Raw genomic sequence first — 20,170 nt, 5'->3', positions numbered from 1 at the left:
ACCAACATTAAGGAACCACAAATATTATGTCTGCGTGCCTGTAAGAAGGTGATACAGTGAATGATTTGAAGATCAGAATTAGAACACATATTTCTGGAAGGCTGTCTACATGTGCAATCAAATGTTGGCCGTGGCAGGAATCTTCCGGAAATAGCCACAGTACATCATTCACCATCGCCTCTTAGCTCTTGGAGTAGGAAAAAAAGACACAAGCTGCTTGAAATCTTTTACTCAAAGTTTTAATATATATTAGCAAAAATAATGAGACAATTACAATCCTTAAATAAACCTCAGCTTTTCTTCATTTCACCAAAGATATGTACAGTCCAGTGTAATACAGATTATATGTAAGCGCACAACATTTTCCTGAATGTAAAAACTGTGGCTCAAGCCTGTCAAAATGCAACATTTTTTGCCCAACTATTTCACTGGAAGACAAAATATGCTATATTAATTCCCAATGAAATTCATATAATTCTCATATTTTTGGTTAACCATACAAACCTCTTGCTTGCCTACTAAGATATACAAAACAAATCACCTTATAGGTGCATTACATTTTTTAAGCCACAAAGGGCATCATGAGGTCATTCATGAATGTTCTGCAAGAAGCAATCTGGGGAACTCTATAGGAAGATGGCAGTTGGAACGGCCACATCTACATCCCTTCAGAAAGGTAAATGTGGACAAGGCTTCCATCCAAAGTACAGTCTCATAGCAAAATCCATGACACTGATATTACAGCATCTTCACATGCTTAACACAGGAAAGTACAACATGCCCAGAATAGAGATATAACCAATCCCTTCTTCCTTTAACAATTGGAAATTTAGTGGCATTCTGCAAGGGTAGAAAATGCAGCTAAGTGTTATGTAAAAGCAACAGGTGCAAGTACCCAGGTGTTTATTTTTAAGTCAAATACCACATCATACTCCAAAAGGCTTAAATGATTTATATGGCTCTTGGTTATTGCAACACTGATAAGGCTTTCCCAGAGGCATACTGGGATAAAACGGCGCCCAGTGGCAAGGCCTGGTCCCCCCCCCCTTTGATGGGGGGAGGACGCAAAAATAAGGCCTTGCCCGCAGCTGGCTCCCGACCCGGCTCTAGCTGCTGCCGCCCCCCCTCTTCCAGTGGCCACACCTGCTCGCAGCCTCCCTTAGAGGTGTGGGGGGGGGGGCAGCAGCCGGCACTGGGCCAGGAGCCTGCCATGGGCCCACAGGGCACTCCCAGTCTGAGACCAACTGTTGCCAGGCCAGGGCCACCCCCCGCCCTTCATCGGAGGCCGCAAGCACCCTGCTCGTAGCCTCCAATAGAGGGTGGGGCAACAACTTGATCACGTAGGGGCATGAAATTTTGCACCCCCCACATGGTCAAATGAGTGGCGCCCAGACACATAGGATATCCCATGTCCCCACGGGCCATACGCTCCTGGACTTTCCCCTCAGAGTTTTCACCCGGTTTCCAATGCTAAAAAGGAAGGAGAACTGCTGGTAATCATTCATCAGTGGCAAGCTGAGTGGAGCACACTCTTTATTTCAGAAGTTCAGTGCAATCAGATCAGAGTTTCACAGTCTTCGCTGGTTCTTCTAGCGAAATATCTATATTAGGGGGAACTGCAGTATAAGACTCAGGAGGGGCAGGAGCATTGCCAGTTTTCCTAAAAAAAAAAAGAGGGGGAAGGGAATTAGTATAGATACTTCTCACTTCAAGAAAATATACCAATTGTTTCCTTTTTGTTTGCTTTTTCGTGTCAGGAAGAAAAGAAAGCATATATTTCACTCCACAATATCCAGCATTTTTTCAAACTGTTAGTCACTAAGCAATTATGCAACAGGGGCGAATGTTCAACGATATTTCTTGTACGGATGTATTTCTTCAAACCACACTTTCACTTTCCATACTGTCACATGACAGACCCTCAGGAATCAATAGTTGGTCCGGCCACAGTTATTTAGTGAGTGCAGTTATTTAATGAGTACACAAGGCTAGGAACAGAGACAGAGACCTACAAACTGAAACACAATGTTGCTGCCACAAGATAGCTCAGCTGCAAACTCTTTTATAGCCAGTCTGCCATTCCCTAGTAGTGCAATAACCTCTTGCAGCTGGGTTACTTTAGTCTGGCTAAAGCATCCACGTCAGCTCGCCCCATGGCTGCTAACCTGCTATTGTGTCTCCTCTGTTGTAACCTAGAATGCAGTCTCATCCTGCTATGCCCCCAGGGCTCTGGAGACAGGGGAGGTGACAGGGCTGGCAGAGTCCCTTCTGGCTCATTGTGAAGAGGTTAAAAGAGATCTGTATCTTTAAGGATTACTTGATGGGTAGAGTTAAGGGAACCAGGCCCAGGACAGAGCTCTCTGCAGAAAGGCTCCATGGAACGAGTGCCTCCTTGCATATAAACAAAGGAATGTGAAGAGAATCCACTATAAGTCTACTGCGCAGAGAAGAGCCCGAGGTAAGTGTTCCATGCATAATGGGCTACTCTCAAGCAGTATCAATTGCAGATGCTACAGCAGCAGAAATCCATAGAATATTGGCAGTTATAGGACACCAAGTTGTTATGTAAATAAATAACAGAAATAGTCAACATATATCCCAGAACTAAATATACAAAAATGATCACCCAGAATAACACTTGTGCATTCAATATATTCCTTTCTTTGCTGCTGAATCAGAATTTCACAGGCAGTATGCACAAACAAGAGTTCCTTCACACACCCACAGATGTGTATGCAGAAGCTTTCCCATGCACAAATGTCTGTGCTAAAGCTCCCTGCTGAAGGAGGTGTTCACTGAAAGCAATGAGATTAGGTTTGCCCAGTTGCCAGCAAAATATCGTCTTAGAACTATGGCACTGAGATGTTTTTCCCCCGAACAGGAAAGACAGGGAGGTTCCACAAAGTGATTATAATTTTATCATCTCTTCAGATAAGTTTCCAAACTCAGCTTTTACAGAAATGTCAGGTAGTATCTTCAAGGAGTCTGAAACTCTGAAGAGACATATTGAAGCATCAGAAATAGCCAGTGTTCTAAACAGGCAGATCCTACAGCAGCAGAAATCCATAGAATATTGATCTTCAAAATACACTTGACTATTAAACAAGGAGGACCAAGTGTACTGTCAAGATGCAACTGATTTGTGGTAACCAATGACATTTTATCTCATGGTGTTTTCAAGGCAAGAGATAAATAAGCAGAGGTGGCTTGTCATTGCCTTCTTCTGCATAACAGCCTGCATCTTCCTCTGCGGTTTTCCATCCAAGCACTGACCCTGCTTAGCTTCCAAGCTCTGATGAGATCAGGTTAGCATGGGCTACTAATATTTACATCCCCAGAAGATCATAGCTTGGTTTTGCGATCACTAGTGGAAAAATGCATCACAGTAAAATGGGGAACTGTCTTGGAAGCTTCTGAGGACTTAAACAAAGCTTACATTCAATCTCAAGGGAATGACTTTGGAATAAAATAGAGACATTTAGAATAAAATAGAGAAATCATCAATAGGCAAAAGGTTATTATGGCTAATCCAATGACTATATTCTAACTCCTCAGCCCAAGTTCAAATGGGAACTTCAGGCCAGTTAACACCAGAAATCCCATAAAATAGGGTGTGGCAAGGATATTTATAGATCCCTGTACTGCTTAATCTATATTTGATGATATAGCTATTTTTAGCCCCCCTGCCCCCACCACTTGTCAAATGCTCCTACTTTGGCAGGTCAAAAAGTACTGTTAATGCTACATGTGGGTGATACTTTTAGCCTCTCTTGTTCTCCAATAACCTCTGCAAATTACTTACAGCTTTCTCTTAATATTGTCAAATTGCGAGACTACCCATAAGCACTAAGAAATCTAAAATCATGGTATTTTCCAAAGCAAAAATATATTCCTGATTAGAAATGGCAAATTAATGGAAAGAAAATTGACCTCATTAGACAATTTTATTATTTAGGTATTATGTTTCAAGCACATTTGAACTGGAAATTACACCTGAAATATATTAAACACAAAACAAAGTACCCAGAATATTCCGCATGGGAATTTTATACCAGAAGCAATTAAAGCATTTAACACAGAAGCAATTCCCCAGATTCTATATGGTATTCAGGTTCTAATTGATGCAATAGATGAATTTGCTAGTACAATTTCTGTACATGACATCAGGCATGCCAAAATGTATTTTGGGGTAGTGCTTAGGGTGGAACTGAATCAGAAATCTCTGGAAGTTTTAGCATGGCAAAGATAATTTCTGTCACACCAAAAGATAATTATAGGTAATGAGGGGCTGCTAAACTTTATTAGAAAAAACTTGTCACTGGTTCCTGGAAAAATGTCATCATAAATAAAATGCAGTTGTTGGGCTTTAACTCAAATAATACATATAAAATAAAAGCAATCAAGTTAGTTGTGACATCCTTAGATTCTAACAGTATGAAGACAAAAGCACAATGTATGTGCTCTGTGGCTGCTCCTGGCTTAAATCCTCTATCACAAAAATCCTTTTGTATCTAACAGTGCCCCATTACAGGAGGGCATTTATGTCTGCTACGTTAAGTGCCTTTCTGCCAACAATCATTGAGGGCTGTTATGCAGGTATTTCTTATTTGGATAGAATATGCAAGTGTGGGGATGGTCAAATTGACACTCTGGGACATTATCTTTTGTTCTGTGCTTTTGGAAGGATTTAAGAACATTTTAAGTGCAGTTTATATTTTATAAACCATATGTTTCTTCGCAGAGACTAAATCAGATATTACAAACGAATTGTATGATAAGTTGCAAAAATTTTCGTGGCAGTAATCACCTATAGACAGTTGAAATAAAGGGTTGTTTCAGTATGACGCTGCTTGTGGCCAGTTAAAGAAATATCTTCTGACTAATATTTAAAGTTAACAATAACAATACTTTACAAACAAAGATAGACAACTCTGAGAAGCTCACTCCTCAACCTTCCCCCATTATAAAGACATACAAACATTTAGATGGGGTTAAACTGAATCAGTGTGATTGCAATGGTTAGAGAGACAGGCTAAAAATCCCTATTCTGTGCAATGGAAGCTTCCTGAATAATGTTGGGCCAGTCACACATTGTCAGCATAATCTGCCACACATGGTTGTTGTGAGGATATAAAGGAGGAAAGGAGAACAGTATAGTGATGGCGAACCTTTTTGAGACTGAGTGCCCAAATTGCAACCCAAATCCCACTTACTTATTGCAAAGTGCCAACCCGGCAATTTAAACTGAATGCTGAGGTTTTAGTTTAGAAAAAACCGATTGGCTCCCTCTTCCTCCGCCCCACCTGCTCAAGCAGGGGTCAGCCTACTCTAGCCTCCAGCAAGTCCCGCGCGCGCCGCTCTGTGCCTCTCTAACATCTCTGCCTCCTCTGCCCCCCCCCCCCCGGCAGCAGCCACCTGGAGCACAGGCACCAGGCCTGCCAGCCGAGTCCTCCCTGCTCACTGTGGTGCGCGCACGTCATGCTCAGTGGCCCAGGCCAACCTAGATGTGTGTGTGGGGTGGGTGGGTGATTTTCTGACCCCCACATGAACGAACTCTGTGTGCGCGTGCCCACAGAGAGGGCTCCGAGTGCCACCTCTGGCACCCGTGCCATAGGTTCGCCATCACTGGTATAAGCTGTTTTGATCCCCACTGGAAAGAAAAGTGGAGTATAAATGAAGAAAAATATAATCAAATTATAGTGATAATGGAGGGCAGGTGCAATTGCTCTTACATTAGGGAGGGGAGGGAGTAAGGGATGGCTTGCAAGGGAGGGGGCCCGGCATCTGGACATGGCCCACCCACCCTAGCGGAGGGGGAGGGGTGGCATGCAAGGGAAGGGGAGTAAGGGAGGGGAGGGATAATACTAGAATCTCTATCAAGCAATACAATTACCAGAACTAGCTGCCACCTACAGAAAGCCAAAGGAATACATGGGTGGGCAGAACTAGAATAAGAGGTAAGTTGCATAAGAGACTGAAGTTCTGCCTGGATCAAAACCAGACCTTTGATTTCCATGCTTTAGGTGTGACTTTGCTTCTGTATTTTCAAACTTTCCATTCACACTCAGAAGAACCAGAAACCTGTAATGTGTTTTTACAAACTCATTATTCCAAAAGAGAACCTGTAAAACAAATTAGGTCCAATGGAGTCCTTATAGATTATTCAAAAGGTTGACCCTGAGCCTTTTGGTTAAAATAATAGTAGGTTATTCAAAAGACTTAGTTTCATGAATACATTACTGCTCGTTGTGAGTCATGGGAAAGAACTGGAAAGCAATTTAAAGCAAGTTGCTCAACAAGCAATGAGAAACACCAAACATACCAGTTTCAAGAAGATCGAAGTTGCTAAAAATCTCAAAATAAAGACAATCCTGCACAATAAATATGCCCAAAAGTTCAACCTTAAGGATAGTTCTAAAATAATCCTATGTGATTTCAATCCCAAGGGAAATAGGCTGAAGAGCATTCCATATTCAACTTGTTAAGGACTCCAGGCAAACACTTTGCATTAAACTCTCCCACATCCAGAACCCTGTGAATTTCATCAGCATACCTGCATATTAAGGGTTAAGCAGAGAATTAAACACTGGAATGGTACAGAGAACACATGCAAACCATCTTGTTATTAAGTCCACTGCATTAAATAAATTGGATTTAAACAGATTTTCTGATTATGAAGTTGGGAGTAGGGGAACCCCTCCTCATGTCTATGCTGGGGATCGTGGGACCTGCATGAAAAAAGCCACATGGGTCAGAGGCTATAATAAGGAAGAGAACTGCGGAAGACAGTAAAAAAGCTGCTCCTAATCCAGTATCCGCAGCCAACAAATCCAGACTGACAAAGGAGGGAAGCAACATATACAACACAACACTGAAAATGGACTCTACACAGGAGCCCTGTATACCAAAACTCACGCTGAGGAAAGCAAGGAAGAAAACAAAGAGAATCCACATCACATCCATCACTACAAAATGGCAGTGTTAAGCATTCAATAAAAAGCAAGAAGTTAGGCCTGCTTTAGTTGATTTCTGCCTATTGCACTGCAGGTCAGTACGGTTGTTCAAGATGCAGTACACCAGCCTTTCCACACAGAAAGCACATTTATATGTAAAAGCAGCCAAAGAAGTCCAGAAGCATACGCTTGCTCACAGAGCCACAAAGAGGCTACAAATCCGAGAAAGCATATTTTTGGCTGACTCACCGCTGTTTTTTACGGCAAACTCTGGCTCCCAGAGCAGCACAACAGATAACAACCACAGCTATACAACCACAAACAGCTCCTTAAAGGGAAAGAAAAAAACCCCAGTGATAAACATCTCCATAGTTCAAATGTGCAAATACAGTTTTTTCTGTTTAGGAACAGATTCTCCTTGTTAATGCATCTTCACAGAATGAAAAGTATTTCTAAGGTAGCTTTTTGAGTCAAGACCTTAAATAAGGCGTGAATCTAATCCAAGCATAAATTAAAAATGTTAACTGATGAAAACTGAAGGGGAAAAAAAGCAAAAGGTTCGACTTGCTCTTGAGCTATATGCTAGGAATAAAAATACTGCCAGCAATGATAATTGTATTTGGGATCCTTGATCACCATTCTCTGGTTTTCAATTTTAAATTGATTATCAAACATTTTACCTCATAAGATGTAACCAATATTCCCAAGTTGCTGGCCCAAAAGGGAACTATGCTGCACATACAAGCATCCTATTACCTATTCTGTTTCCACTAAGCTGGGTGAACCATATGAAACCTGTAAATTTGTCAAGCGATCAAAGTACATTGACTTCATTCCACATGAGAGATTTGCACAACTAGATGCTAACATTGTCAAAGATTGATTCTTCTTCAGCACCAACTCTTAGGGTGAAAAGGAAAAGGCATAGAATCTGACTTATCCCATATCATATTTCTATCAAAGCAAAATATTTGAAATATTTTCAAAATTGAAATATTTTACTTACCAACAATCACTGGAATACTGTTGGATCCTGGGGGGAAACAGAGTGAGTAAACATTTGAAGTTAAAGAAGTACCAGAAATTCATAGCGACAGAGGTAGATCATACTACACATTTTAAGTACCGTATATACTCGTGTATAAGTCGACCCGCATATAAGTCGAGGTACCTAATTTTACCACAAAAAACTGGGAAAACTTATTGACTCGTGTATAAGTCGAGGGTAGGAAATGCAGCAGCTGCTGGTAAATTTCAAAAATAAAAATAGATACCAATAAAATTACATCAGTTGAGGCATCAGTAGGTTAAATGTTTTTGAATATTTGTTTTAAAGAAAGAAAAACAATTATACTAAGCTCTGTAAAATGGAAAGAGGGTCAACAATGGCTAAACAATATGGTATGCAACAATAACTTTAAAGATTTACAAAAACCTTAAGCTCAATCAGCAACCTTGAGCTAAAACACAAAGGAGTTAAAATCCTTCAAAACCTGGTTCCATAAATGTCATCTGTATGCCTCCAAATGTAACTCAACTTAGATTTTAAGAGGGATATTATCAGAAATGGAAAATCTACTATTAGCTTCCATTTAGTAAACAATAGAGGGGATGGAGGCACCACACTTTTGGGGATCAATAACTTTGAATCCCCTGACCCAAACTTCCACCAAAGCCCACTAATCAGCCTACAGTATCATAAAGAGACTCTCCTGATGAGACCACCCAGGTTTGGTAGAGAGTTTAATTCAGAAGGAGTCCAAAGTTATGGACCCTCAAAAGAAGTAGCCCCATCTACTAATAACTCCCATTGAAAACAATGGGGAATGGGGGAACCTCCTTTGGGGGTCCATAACTTTGGACCTCCTGAACCAAAGTTTACCAAAGTTTACCAAAGTTTGCTTGGCTTTTAATTTGGGTATCATCTATGGAGTGTCCTCTGAAGGGGTACCCTGAAAATTCAGTTGTCAGCTAGCATGAAAACTGCCTGCTTGCCAGCAGAGTAAAAACACAAAAAAAAGTCAATGACCCAGCACATGTCAAAGTCGAGGGGAACTTTTTCAGCATTAAAATTATGTGCTGAAAAGGATTCGACTTATACGCTTCTGAGTATATCTGAGTGAGTTATAAAATGCTTAATGAAAATTTTAGACACTAGTTTTATTGTACTAACATTTATTGTAACATGCAAGCTACTTTACAAGTCTCCTTGACTGAAAGGCAGTATAAATAAAGGATAAGAAAGGATGTAGCCCCAGCCACCTATTTTGGGTCACTACAGCAGAATACCACCTGTATTTTATTTCATTCGGGGGAGGGAGTTCTAGAAATTTCTGGTCATATATCTAAGTGGCCCTAACATGAAGATACATTGATGTGTGTGTGGGGGGGAGGAACCACACATGGCTATTAGATATATAGATGTGTCAAATATTAGAATTAGCTACTGGAAATAATCCATTCCAGAACAATCCATAATCAAATAGTCAAACCAGGCAGTTTTGCATGAAATGCTCAGAGGCATCTGCAAGGACAGATTTATTTTTGCTAATGTTTCTATTTGGAACTAAGGAAAGGATTCCCCACTGTTTGAAAAAAGATATTTAAAAACCACAACTAATAATGGAACATTCTCCCAGATCAGACCACAACTAATAATGGAATATTCTCCCAGATCAATATTTATTTGTTTGTTTGTTTGGTAGACCGCCCTATCCCCCAAAGGGCTCCAATGAAGTTCTATACCTATTCAGGTAACTTTTTACAAATCACACGAATTAGTAACCTGTAACCAGGAGAAGTTACCTGCATGAAGTGAGAATGCTTTCTGTGAAAAAAAGGTTCTTGAATTTTAGAGACAGACTAATGACACTTTCAGTGACAGATATTGCAGAAATGAAGGACATACAAGAATGCATCCCTAAAGAACTAATTTTATAGAAGTGAAACAACATTCAAACATTTTCTTGCTTGTTGTTTCACTTCTTCGAAATCAGTTCTTTAGGAATGCATTTTGTTGATTACTAACAGCAAGCAAAAATTTCTGACTGTTTATCTACTTGATTATTATGGCAAGCTTAATTTTAAGCCATGTAGGTATCATGGGAAAAATACTGAGCCTCAGAAAAACAAACAATCACTGCCCTCTGTACGCTCGGAGGAGGAGGAGAAAAGCTTAAGGAACATTCCGTTAACCACACTGGTCCCAGGTCAGCACCAACTGTGAGTATTCATCTCTTTCTGAACTACCAGGAAAGAAAGCAGATTTCTTCAGGGCTGAAGTTCAGAAGACTAAAATGTGTGTGGGGTGGGGGTGGGGGGGTGGCCTTATTCTGTCACATCCTAACAAGTTTGATGTTCTGTATCAACACAAAGCAGATTATGCAACTACAATGACCAACTTGAATCACAACTACAACAACCAACTTGAATCACTACCACCATCCTTTACCTGATTCATCAGGAGGTAACGTTGGTCTCTCTGTATGTCCTATTATGAAAGGAAGAAGAGTATTTTTTTAAGGGGAAAAACTGTCTCCAGCTGCCAACCATCATAAACTAGGCAGTCCAAGTCACGGTGGGAGGCAGAAAGGTGGTAGATTTTAGCTGCAGCTGAGAACCGCTTTTTTCCAGCTGGAATCAATGTGATGTGGGAGAGAAGAAACCAGGCACCTTTTTTTCATGTGTGGATTCAGCTCAGCTGAGAATTCTTTACATACAAAACTTCTGTTTCATATTTTAATGAAACTTGTGTTTTTTTAAATCCCCAAAGCCACTTGGGAAGCCAATTTTGACAAGAAAGCAGGAGAAAGATATACAAAATAAACAGAAACTTGCAGTTCCTAGAAAGGTATGTCCCAAAACCAAGCATATAAGAGAAAACTAAAACACATGCTACAACTAAGATAGAAGAAATACTACATGTTTACCCAAATCATTTCCTGACGGATTTTCTGATGTTGAAGCTGCTGTGCAAGGAAAGAAAAAGATACTGAGAAGCATTGGACTGGAAAGTCATCTATACACAGCAGTGATCCTGAAGTTTCTTTTTAGATGAGTTATGAGTTTTTTTTGCACGTTAAAAATGCCCCATTGTTGGCATGGGGAATGCCCTGGCACAATGGGGAGTTCCCCACACTACCCGGTGCTGCAGCATGTCTGCCACGCTGTTGCCCCAGTGCCACCCCACAGCATGGGACTTTCCAGAACCGCGAAGGTTGAGGACCTCTTGGAATGCCCCTCTGCTGCTCCAGGGGCTTGCAGAAAAGCAGCGTGTAAAGGCGCTGTGAATAAGAGGGCGGCGATTCCCTTGCACACGCAAGGAGTTTAGATAAGGGGGGGTTTGGAGTACTGCGATTCCCTTGCACAGGCAGGGATTTCAGACCGGGGCGGGGAGGCCGTCAATTCCCAGTGCCTGGTTTGTGCAGTCAACTAAATTGATGAAAGTGAGTGGGGGAGGGGGGGAGATTCAGCCAATCAGAACATAGCAAATGGAGGTTGTCCACGCATGCCTAGAAGACACTGCTGAAGACCCCACAGTTCAAGTGGAGGTGAGCCAGGGAGCAGTGCAAAGTCAACAGCAGGGTAAAGATAGTCGTGGTAGTTGCACTCCTGGATATAGCATGGGGAGTTTTAACTGTGCAAAATCAGCCTATGTTAAATCAAGCCACCACCAAGTGTTCAGACTACCCACAAGAACTAGAAACTGAAAGGGCCAAACTTTTTTTTATATTTAGACTCAATGATACATCCCACTGAGAGCTCCCACTGCTTCCAGTAACTGCCTGTGATGCTTTCTTCAAATTGCTCACTCTAGAGTTGCTCCTCAACTCCTGCTCTGCAATTCTTCTTCCACAGAACTGCTAGCACAAATTTCTTCACTATCACCCAATACAAGGGTTTTTTGTCTTGACAGAAGGTTTCTCCCCTTATTGCTTTATCTAAGAGATTCCATAAATCCACCCTTTCACCCCTACTTCTTACCATGCATCTTTTTTGGTAACTCAAGCCCCCCAAAACTCACAGTTTAGATAAGGAAGGCAGAGTGAACCCTGAGGAACCCACCTGGCAGAATGACCTGCCCAGAGACATCAGGAAAGCTGCCATATTTCTACTGTTCCACAAAATGTGTATAGCCCAACTGTTTAGGAATGCATTTTCAGAAAGAGAACTGCCTCGAAGAGCACTTTTTATAAAGGTGTTGGTTGGAATTAATGGTCTCTAATAGTCTGTCATCTCTTTTTACTCCATCTTCATATCATATTGTTCTGTTAGCTATATTTTTGTACCCTTTAATTTTTACTTAATTATGAAATCTAGGCTATTGGTTGCATTATTTTCATTTAATTTTCCTTAGCTTCAGTTTTATGGTACCTATTATGCTAGTCCAGGGGTAGGGAACCTGCGGCTCGAGAGCCGCATGCGGCTCTTCTGCCCTTGCACTGTGGCTCCACGAGCTGAGCCGCCGGCCCCATCCTTGCCCGCCCTGCAGGAAGCAGGGCGGGCGCACCAACTGCCCACGGTTGGCTGGGCCGCGCTGCGGGCTTCCCCTCTCGCTTGCCCTGTTGGAGCGGGGCGGGTGCTTTCTCAGCGGCCGGCGAGGCTGAGCCAACAGCTTCATCCTTGCCCGCCCTGCAGGCAGCCGGGCGGGCGTATCCATGCGCTTCTCAGAATGAGAGGAGTAAAAGGTAAAAATAAACCCTATGTATATAGTGTTATCTTTATTTTAAATGTCAAAAATTATTTGCGGCTCCAAGTGTTTTCTTTTCCCGTGGAAAACGGGTCCAAATGGCTCTTTGAGTGTTAAAGGTTCCCTACCCCTGTGCTAGTCCTTTTTTGCACTGTCCTTATAATCCTAACCTGCCCTTAATCTCAACAATACAGGCAGCTGAGAAATTTACCACATTTATTAACACTAACTTTTCCCAAATGCTCCCATATAAACATACGGAAAGTTATACACACCCATTTCCTACAGTGTGCCATTTCAACCCATGAGAACAACTGTGCTTTATCACTATATGGATGATGTTCAAAGCTACATGAACCAGGAAGCTTCTCACACAGGCTTTGAAGCAGATCATGTCATGCTGGGGTGGAGGAGAAGGTGGTCTCAATCTTGTATTGACCTTCTTCGTCTCTAACAGGTTCATCAACATATATATTTTATTTCACAGAACTGGAATAAACTCTCCATTTGTTTAAATGGGTTGAAAATGTTTACTATTGACCGCAATAGATTTGCTTACTATACCCTTTCCCACAAAAAGATCTCAGGAGATTTGTAAATTAATCCGCCACTTCTTCCTGGACCTCATCTTTAGTTCAATGCTCCATGGGGGTACTAGTGCCTGCCTTGTTCTGGGAGGCAGCATGATCTTGGGTGTTGGGCTGAGTTAACTCAGGGCTGAGGAAGCAAAGAGGGGTCGGGAGGCAGCATGATCTTGCCTGTCAGGATGAATTAACTCAGCCCAACATCCAGGATGCCTTCCCTGCCTGGCCCCTTGCAAGAATCGTCTCTGGAAGGATCGCCTCCAGGATCAGCCCCAGGAGGGGACAGGACTATATTCACCTGTGGGAACACTTTCACTTCTGCTGAACAACTATGTCCGCACTGAGATCTTCTGCTGAACTACTACAACTGCGCTAAGATCTTTTGGTGGGAAGGGGTATAGGTCATTTTTTCTCAGCACAGCTTTACAGAAAGGTAGATTTACAGTCTACCTTTCTCACTCAGATTTATTTTATTTAGTGGCCCATCAAGTGTTGAGAGATCTATTTCTATTCCTAAATTGTTGCCTTGTCTACAAAAATGTCCTGTAATGGTTTAATTAGGCTTTCTCTGGTGGCTTCCAGTCAGAGGAAACTTAATATTGTATAAGAGTACCTTGTATGCTGGGCTTCCCATTTTTTTCACAGATTGTGTCTATTAGATTAAAACCCTATTTGCCTTTGCCTTTATCTTATAGATTTGTAATGATTATGTATTCAGCTAAGTTTATCACATGAAATTTTCCTGGATTTGTAGAATTCATCTGTACTTGCTTATATTCAACAAATTCTTGCCTAAAGTTATGCTTCATTTAAAATAAAATCATCGTCACAAACAAATTCTCTGCTTCTTCTGCTGGCAACAGATCTGACACCAGACCTATACTGGTGCTTCAAGACACAGTTTCTTATAGAGTTTGCTTAAAAGACTTTAACTGGGGTTTCCACAGATGTGTTCAGCTAATAAGAGTGATACATTTAGTATAATCTCCACACTGAACTCCAAGAGATGAATTCCAAGATGAACTCCAAACAATGGATTCCAAGTGATTAATTCAGCATGGCTCTCTAAACTGGACAAATTAAATAATTTGTCACACTACCAAAAATGCATTACAGAATACACAACAATGGAGTAAGAGCAAGATAAATGCAACAAAGTACAATCCTGAAAATAGACAGGTAACCTGCACTGAAAGTTCAGCAGAGGTTACCTATCTGTTTCCAGGTACAATTCAAAGTGCTTTACGGCTCAGGCCAGGCTACCTGAAGGACTGCTCCCTCCTATACTATTCAGTTAACCAGTTAAGATCTGCCTCTCAAGACCCGGCCTGTATCCTCCACTTTAAAGGTGAGGTGGGTGGTAACTAGAGACAAGACATTGTTGTGACACCTTACCTTTAGAACACCCTCCCCCTTGAGGCTTACCTAGCACCTACTTTACTCTCTTGGCACTAAGGCCAAGCTCAAGACGTGGCAAAATATGACGCCGTCGCGAACGGAAAAAAGAAGCGCCAGAGCGAGCTGCTCGCAGCGCTGCTACGCGGAGGTATGCAGTCATTGCCGCGAAAACGCTTAAACCGCTGAAGACGGTGTATGCAGAAAACGCTAAAACCACTCTTTTCCCATGACGATCACCGCACTGCGCGTAACAGCCGCCACGGAGCTGTCGCTACAAATGGCGCCGGCCTGCACGGCCAGCGCAGGCTAACGTCAGCGAAAGACGCCGCCCGAAGCTCGCGCTTAACCGTCATTATTTCTGCTGGCCGCGGATCACAGCCCGCCTTCGTCTGTGTGAACGCTTTTTTTTTGGATGCCGCACTTGCGCACGCCATCGCTGGCCGCTGCTTTTGGCCGTGCGGAAACGGCCTAAGAAAAAAACACATCTTTTTAAAATCCAGGCTTTTAGTTAAAGGTTGCATTTTACTAGCTTTTTAAATAGCTTTCCATTCAGTGGTTTGTGGTTTTATGGTTCTAATTGTAAGACTCAAGAAAGACTGAACAGGTGGCACAGAAATAGCCTAAATAGGCAACATTTATGCTCTTGAATATTTATGCATAGCACAATATGTGGAATGGCAGAAGCATGCTGGGGGAGACAAGGTGAACTTGAAGCCAGGCACATGCAAATACACAACAAGATCACTGGAACTGTTTTACCAATTTCAGTTTTAGTGGTTTCTTCCACTGGGTTTCCTGTTGACCCAACAGGTGATTGTATGGTTGGCCCTGTATAACAAGGGAACAAACTTTGACATCTGAAAAAGTCCTAACAGGGCACCTTTAATGGCAAATTCAGAGAAACAGCTGTCTGAGGACCATTCTGAAAACAACTTGAATACTTCTGAATTACATCTGCTAAGCAAGCTTGCTTACTTCATACATTTAAGTTCAGCAGAGGCCAATTTGCTGGTGGTTCTTGGCCCCTCAATGATGCGGCTGGCCTCCACTTGGGCCAGGGCTTTTACGGCCCTGGCCCCTGCCTGGTGGAACATTCTTCCTCCAGCTGTCCGGGCCCTGCGGGATCTTGGTGAGTTCTGCAGGGCCTGTAAGACGGAGTTGTTCCACCGGGCTTTTGGAGTGTCCGGCCGCTGATGCCCCCCCCTTTAGTCTCCTATGTTTGGGGTCCCTTTACCATCTATGGGACCCTTCCCCACCCCTTTGGGAGGGTTTTAATAAGGATTTTATTGCTGATGCTGTTTTATTATGTTGACCATTGTGTTTATTTTAATGGGTTTTTAATTGTATGTTGTATAATTATGTTGTTCACCGCCCAGAGCCCTTTGGGGGTAGGGTGGTATAAAAAACTCAACAATAAGTAAGTAAGTAAGTAAGTAGCCGCACTATATATTTCAATACAAATCTATGGTTTGAAAATGGATACTTTTAACTTTACCAGCCATGAGTCAATACTGACACCAAATGAAGCAATGATGCTTTCAGAGTACTGAAAAGTTGAGAAAGTCTATAAAGTCATCACAAAACTGCAATCAATTGTCAACTTCAGTCCAAGATAAACCAAAGTATACTTCGACTATACAAACTAACATAAAGTGCGTGTATTTGCTATTTTGCATATTTTATTTTGCTTCTGAAAGTGACAGGAAGTGCAGACAGTTATGCCTGCAAGGAAGACCTAACCTCCTTCTAAATTCCTCTCAGCCCTGCCTCTCATTTCTCAGGTTTTACTATTGCCTGCATATTTTCCAATCTGCAAGCTTTTACATATTTGTGTTAAAAGTAGCATCTTTAAATATAACAAGGATGAGTTGGCTAGCAATGAAAACATACAAGGATCTCACACAAAAAGGTACTACATATACAAAAGATCAAAAGTTCATATTGCATGTTTCTGAATTAAGAAAAATGCTTTCTTACATGTAACAGCTGCAACTCACATTTCACACAAGAACATACCGCAGGAAAGTGAAAAATCCATTTTAATACTTCTTTTCACTGCAATAAATGTACCTGAAAAATCATTAGTCTGTCTTGAATAATCTTAAGTGACTTGGATCTGGACAACATGAAGTTCCATGCACCAGACCTATTTCTTTAGCAGACTGCCGGGTTAGATGTCAAACTTCTTTCAAAACCAAGTGGCATTTCATATGCAGTTTGGCATATGTCATGGTGATCTGCTATTCAAAGGAAAGATCTCACTGGGCAACCCAAGCCATTAGCAACACATAAAGTAGCCCTTTGGATTCTGCCTCTATATTAGCTACAACACAAGCAAGGGCAGATTATAGGGCCATAGAAAATGGATGAATGTATGAAACATGCTGCTGATTCCATGGCAAAACATGCATCCTAAAACTCAGTGCCTTTATCTAATCATGATATAGCTCACCTGGTAAAGTGCCATCTTCCACATCTCCTCCTGGAGTGGTAGTCGGAGGAACCCCTGGTCAATGTGGGGAGGGGAGAAAATGGATGATTTAGTACTATATTTGATGGTCAGAAAGAAATAATGTTCAAAAGATATGAATTATTTACCTGGGATACATTCTGGAAGATGAGGTTGCCATGTACTATTAGCTCCACAGAAAGCATCACCTCTGTTGTCCTTTAGTCTATATCCTGAAACACATTCAAATATCACTCTGTCCTGATATGTGTACGAAGGCCGATATGAAGTTCTCATTAGTCCATTTGAGACTTCAGGTACACCACATCTCACCACTGGAAAGAGAAGAACAGCACTAAATCAGAACATATTTGCACCAAAGTAGAAATGGAGGCCAATACTGCCAGGTAAAAGGCATAGGTTTTAATCTGATCATTCTTACCATCATGGCTTGCTGTCAGCTAACTAAAAGTTATACACAGTCCAACAGAAATAATGGATCACATTTGACAAAGATAAGCTTCACTGAAAGCAATAAGACAATGCCATCATAAAGTTAAGCTATATCATGCCCAAGTTGAAGCGTTCTCCCCCAGCCAAACTCATTTTAGCAAGATGTATACAAAGGCAATGCCTCCAACATCACCACCACCACCAAGCACTGCCACTGCACTGCTGCCGCTGACAAGCTCAGTATAACAGTGACAGGAGAACTACACTATTACTATTTATTTCCAGGATATTACCACGTATTTCCAAACCTACCCACCCACCCGGCAGCAGTTACGTATAGGAAAAACAACTTAGCATAAAGCAAGAAAAGTATAAACATGCATTTCCATCACCTCTACATTCAGGCGCAGGTTGATTCCACTTTCCATTCTGGTCCTGGTCAGACAAACACACAATAGTTCTGCTTCCAATCAGAGAGTACGGGCTGTTGCACCTGTATGTTACTGCTGTGCCATACGAATACACATCCCGCCCATCATGGACACCGTGGGCAATTGTAGGAGGGGGAAAACAAGGAATCCCTAGGGAAATCAGTGACATTTTGTTCAAGCAGTGGAGTTGGAAACAACACTGTACTGGGCTGATGTACTTTTCATTTATAAATGACCAGTTGTTTGAAGTAGGCAAACAAGTGTACCTTCCAAACCATACTGGAAGAGAAGCAAACTTTCTTCTAGATAAACCAATCTATTCAACATTTCTATCTCAACTTTATTCCTTATTTTAAAAAAATTACTCTCATTTACAAACTGGATTTCTACATTGGATTTCAGAGAGTACTAACAGTAAGAATAAGAATAAAAAACTTAAAACTTGTTATTCTTTTTGGTGACAATGGAGCTAAAAAACCAGGATGAGAAAAACCTTAATAGGCTGCCAAAGCAGAAAGAAGAATGGTTCACATGTGAAGCAGCGCAAGAAGAAGCAACAGTTTGGTTTACAGGAATGTTGGTCCAAAGAGAAGTAAAAAACAAAAGTGACGGAGAGAGACTAGAAGAATTCGTCATCACTAGGTACTTATTGATGTCCTTTCATTTATGCGATACCAGCCCCCACACAGGCCCTTCTGAAGGCACTAGGGTTCTTTGGGCAAGGCCATATGGAGGAGGGCAAGTGGGGACGCAGGCATTAAGGGAGATTGTCCATGCATCCTGTGAGGAGGCATGGGCCCTAGGCGACCCATTGGAGATTCATAATGTGGTCTCTGGGGAGGCATGACCAAAGGGTGGGGCATGCCTGGAGGTGGACGGGATGATCACTAACTGCCTCCCCCTGGCAACCTTGGGAACTGCAAGCCCATCCTTGGTATTCTGTAATGCATGATAAAGGATGTGGATAAGAAAGATGCCCCAGAAGGAGTGGCTCCAGAAGGGGGTAGGGGGGTCCAGTGCTCCAGCACGTAGGGGCATGAGTGGAGGTGGCATGGCTGGAGGAATTCCTGGGGCATGGCTCCTGAAAGCAGAACAGGTGGACAAAACAATCCAGGAGGTATCTTGCTATTATTCTAAGCAATTCAGATCAGAACAATACACACAGTTTTCCCTACAGTTTCATCCTCAACAATCCTGCTAAGGTAGGTTTGACTGAAGCTTCATGGCAGACAGGGGATTTGAATCCTGGTCTCCCAAAGCCATGTTTTATATGTTAACTACTACATTGCGCTTCCTCAAGGAGCTGACTTCTTTCCAATGCCTTCAATGCAGGTTACTCTCCCAGCACCAATTTCTAAAGATAGTCTAACAAAGACAGTTATTCTTAAACAGATGGTGATATGACAGAAATGTTTTCACAGCCATGTTCAAACTAGATGGCACAATTTCCTAGTCCAGAGTACAGTGTTTCTGCTAGACATCTGGTAACTTTACTTCCAACTTATGTATTTTAGACTTCACAGTTATGTGAGGAGAAAAACATTTAAGTTGCATAAAAAGATCTAGCAGTTATTGCTTTCTACCTTAAGGCAAGTGCCTTCTTTGGAGGCCTCCAGTAATCAAAGGACATAAATCTCACCCAATTCATTCTCCCAAACATCCTGCCATAACCCATCTTCAGTGAAGTGCTTTGAATCGGGCAAAGAACAGATGTAATGGATGAGGAAAGATTAAACCAGGGTGACTGATCACAAACTTCAAAGCCCCTTGTAATAAATACAGAAGCTATTTCTGGTTTAACCCATTACATCAGTTGAAAAAATTAGTCTATCATTCAGAATAGTGAATTATGCAAAACAATGTCATGTCAGATGGAGTGGCTAAGTTCCACTGCTTTATTGTTTATGGATCTTTTCCATTAATGACAGTAATGGAGCAAAGTGAGCGTGCCATTGTCTTTTACTGATATTTCGACTGCGAAGTACAGCTCTACAACTACTTCCTAATCCTAGACAGGACACACAGAAAAAATTAAAGAGGCTGAAGAAATGGAATATTGATGAACAGCATTCTTTTGGAAGGACTTCAGTTATCAACTCAGGTTTCCAACTACTCTCACGCAAATCTTAACTGCTTCCCACCAACTCTGATGCAGACTTCCTATCCTGTGTGATTTTCCCAGCACCGCTGACAACGTGGCTCTCATGCCACTG

At 41.8% G+C, this 20,170-nt stretch overlaps 1 protein-coding gene across 13 annotated transcripts in view; it reads right to left on the bottom strand.

Annotated features, from left to right (window-relative positions):
* Positions 1-223: 223 nt before the first annotated feature.
* The window catches only part of LOC125432699 (complement receptor type 1-like), a 68,098-nt gene continuing 48,151 nt past the window's right edge, over positions 224-20,170 (bottom strand). For 3 of the 13 annotated variants that reach the window (XM_048496533.1, XM_048496545.1, XM_048496546.1), the window contains 9 exons: positions 17,919-18,107; positions 17,223-17,408; positions 17,077-17,130; positions 15,384-15,452; positions 10,883-10,921; positions 10,405-10,443; positions 7,960-7,986; positions 7,203-7,281; positions 224-1,660 (listed from right to left, as the gene is read on the bottom strand). In XM_048496533.1, the coding sequence (XP_048352490.1) occupies positions 1,561-1,660; positions 7,203-7,281; positions 7,960-7,986; positions 10,405-10,443; positions 10,883-10,921; positions 15,384-15,452; positions 17,077-17,130; positions 17,223-17,408; positions 17,919-18,107 (782 nt within the window). In that variant the 3' untranslated portion in view covers positions 224-1,560. The remainder of the gene's footprint in view (positions 1,661-7,202; positions 7,282-7,959; positions 7,987-10,404; positions 10,444-10,882; positions 10,922-15,383; positions 15,453-17,076; positions 17,131-17,222; positions 17,409-17,918; positions 18,108-20,170) is intronic. The other 10 variants (XM_048496534.1, XM_048496538.1, XM_048496535.1 and 7 more) reach the window with 10 other exon arrangements.

This window comes from Sphaerodactylus townsendi, linkage group LG05, assembly GCF_021028975.2.
Source record: "Sphaerodactylus townsendi isolate TG3544 linkage group LG05, MPM_Stown_v2.3, whole genome shotgun sequence".
Classification (NCBI taxonomy): Eukaryota; Metazoa; Chordata; class Lepidosauria; order Squamata; family Sphaerodactylidae; genus Sphaerodactylus; species Sphaerodactylus townsendi.
Note: the sequence above shows the minus strand (reverse complement) of the source record. Positions and strands in the feature narration are given on the sequence as shown.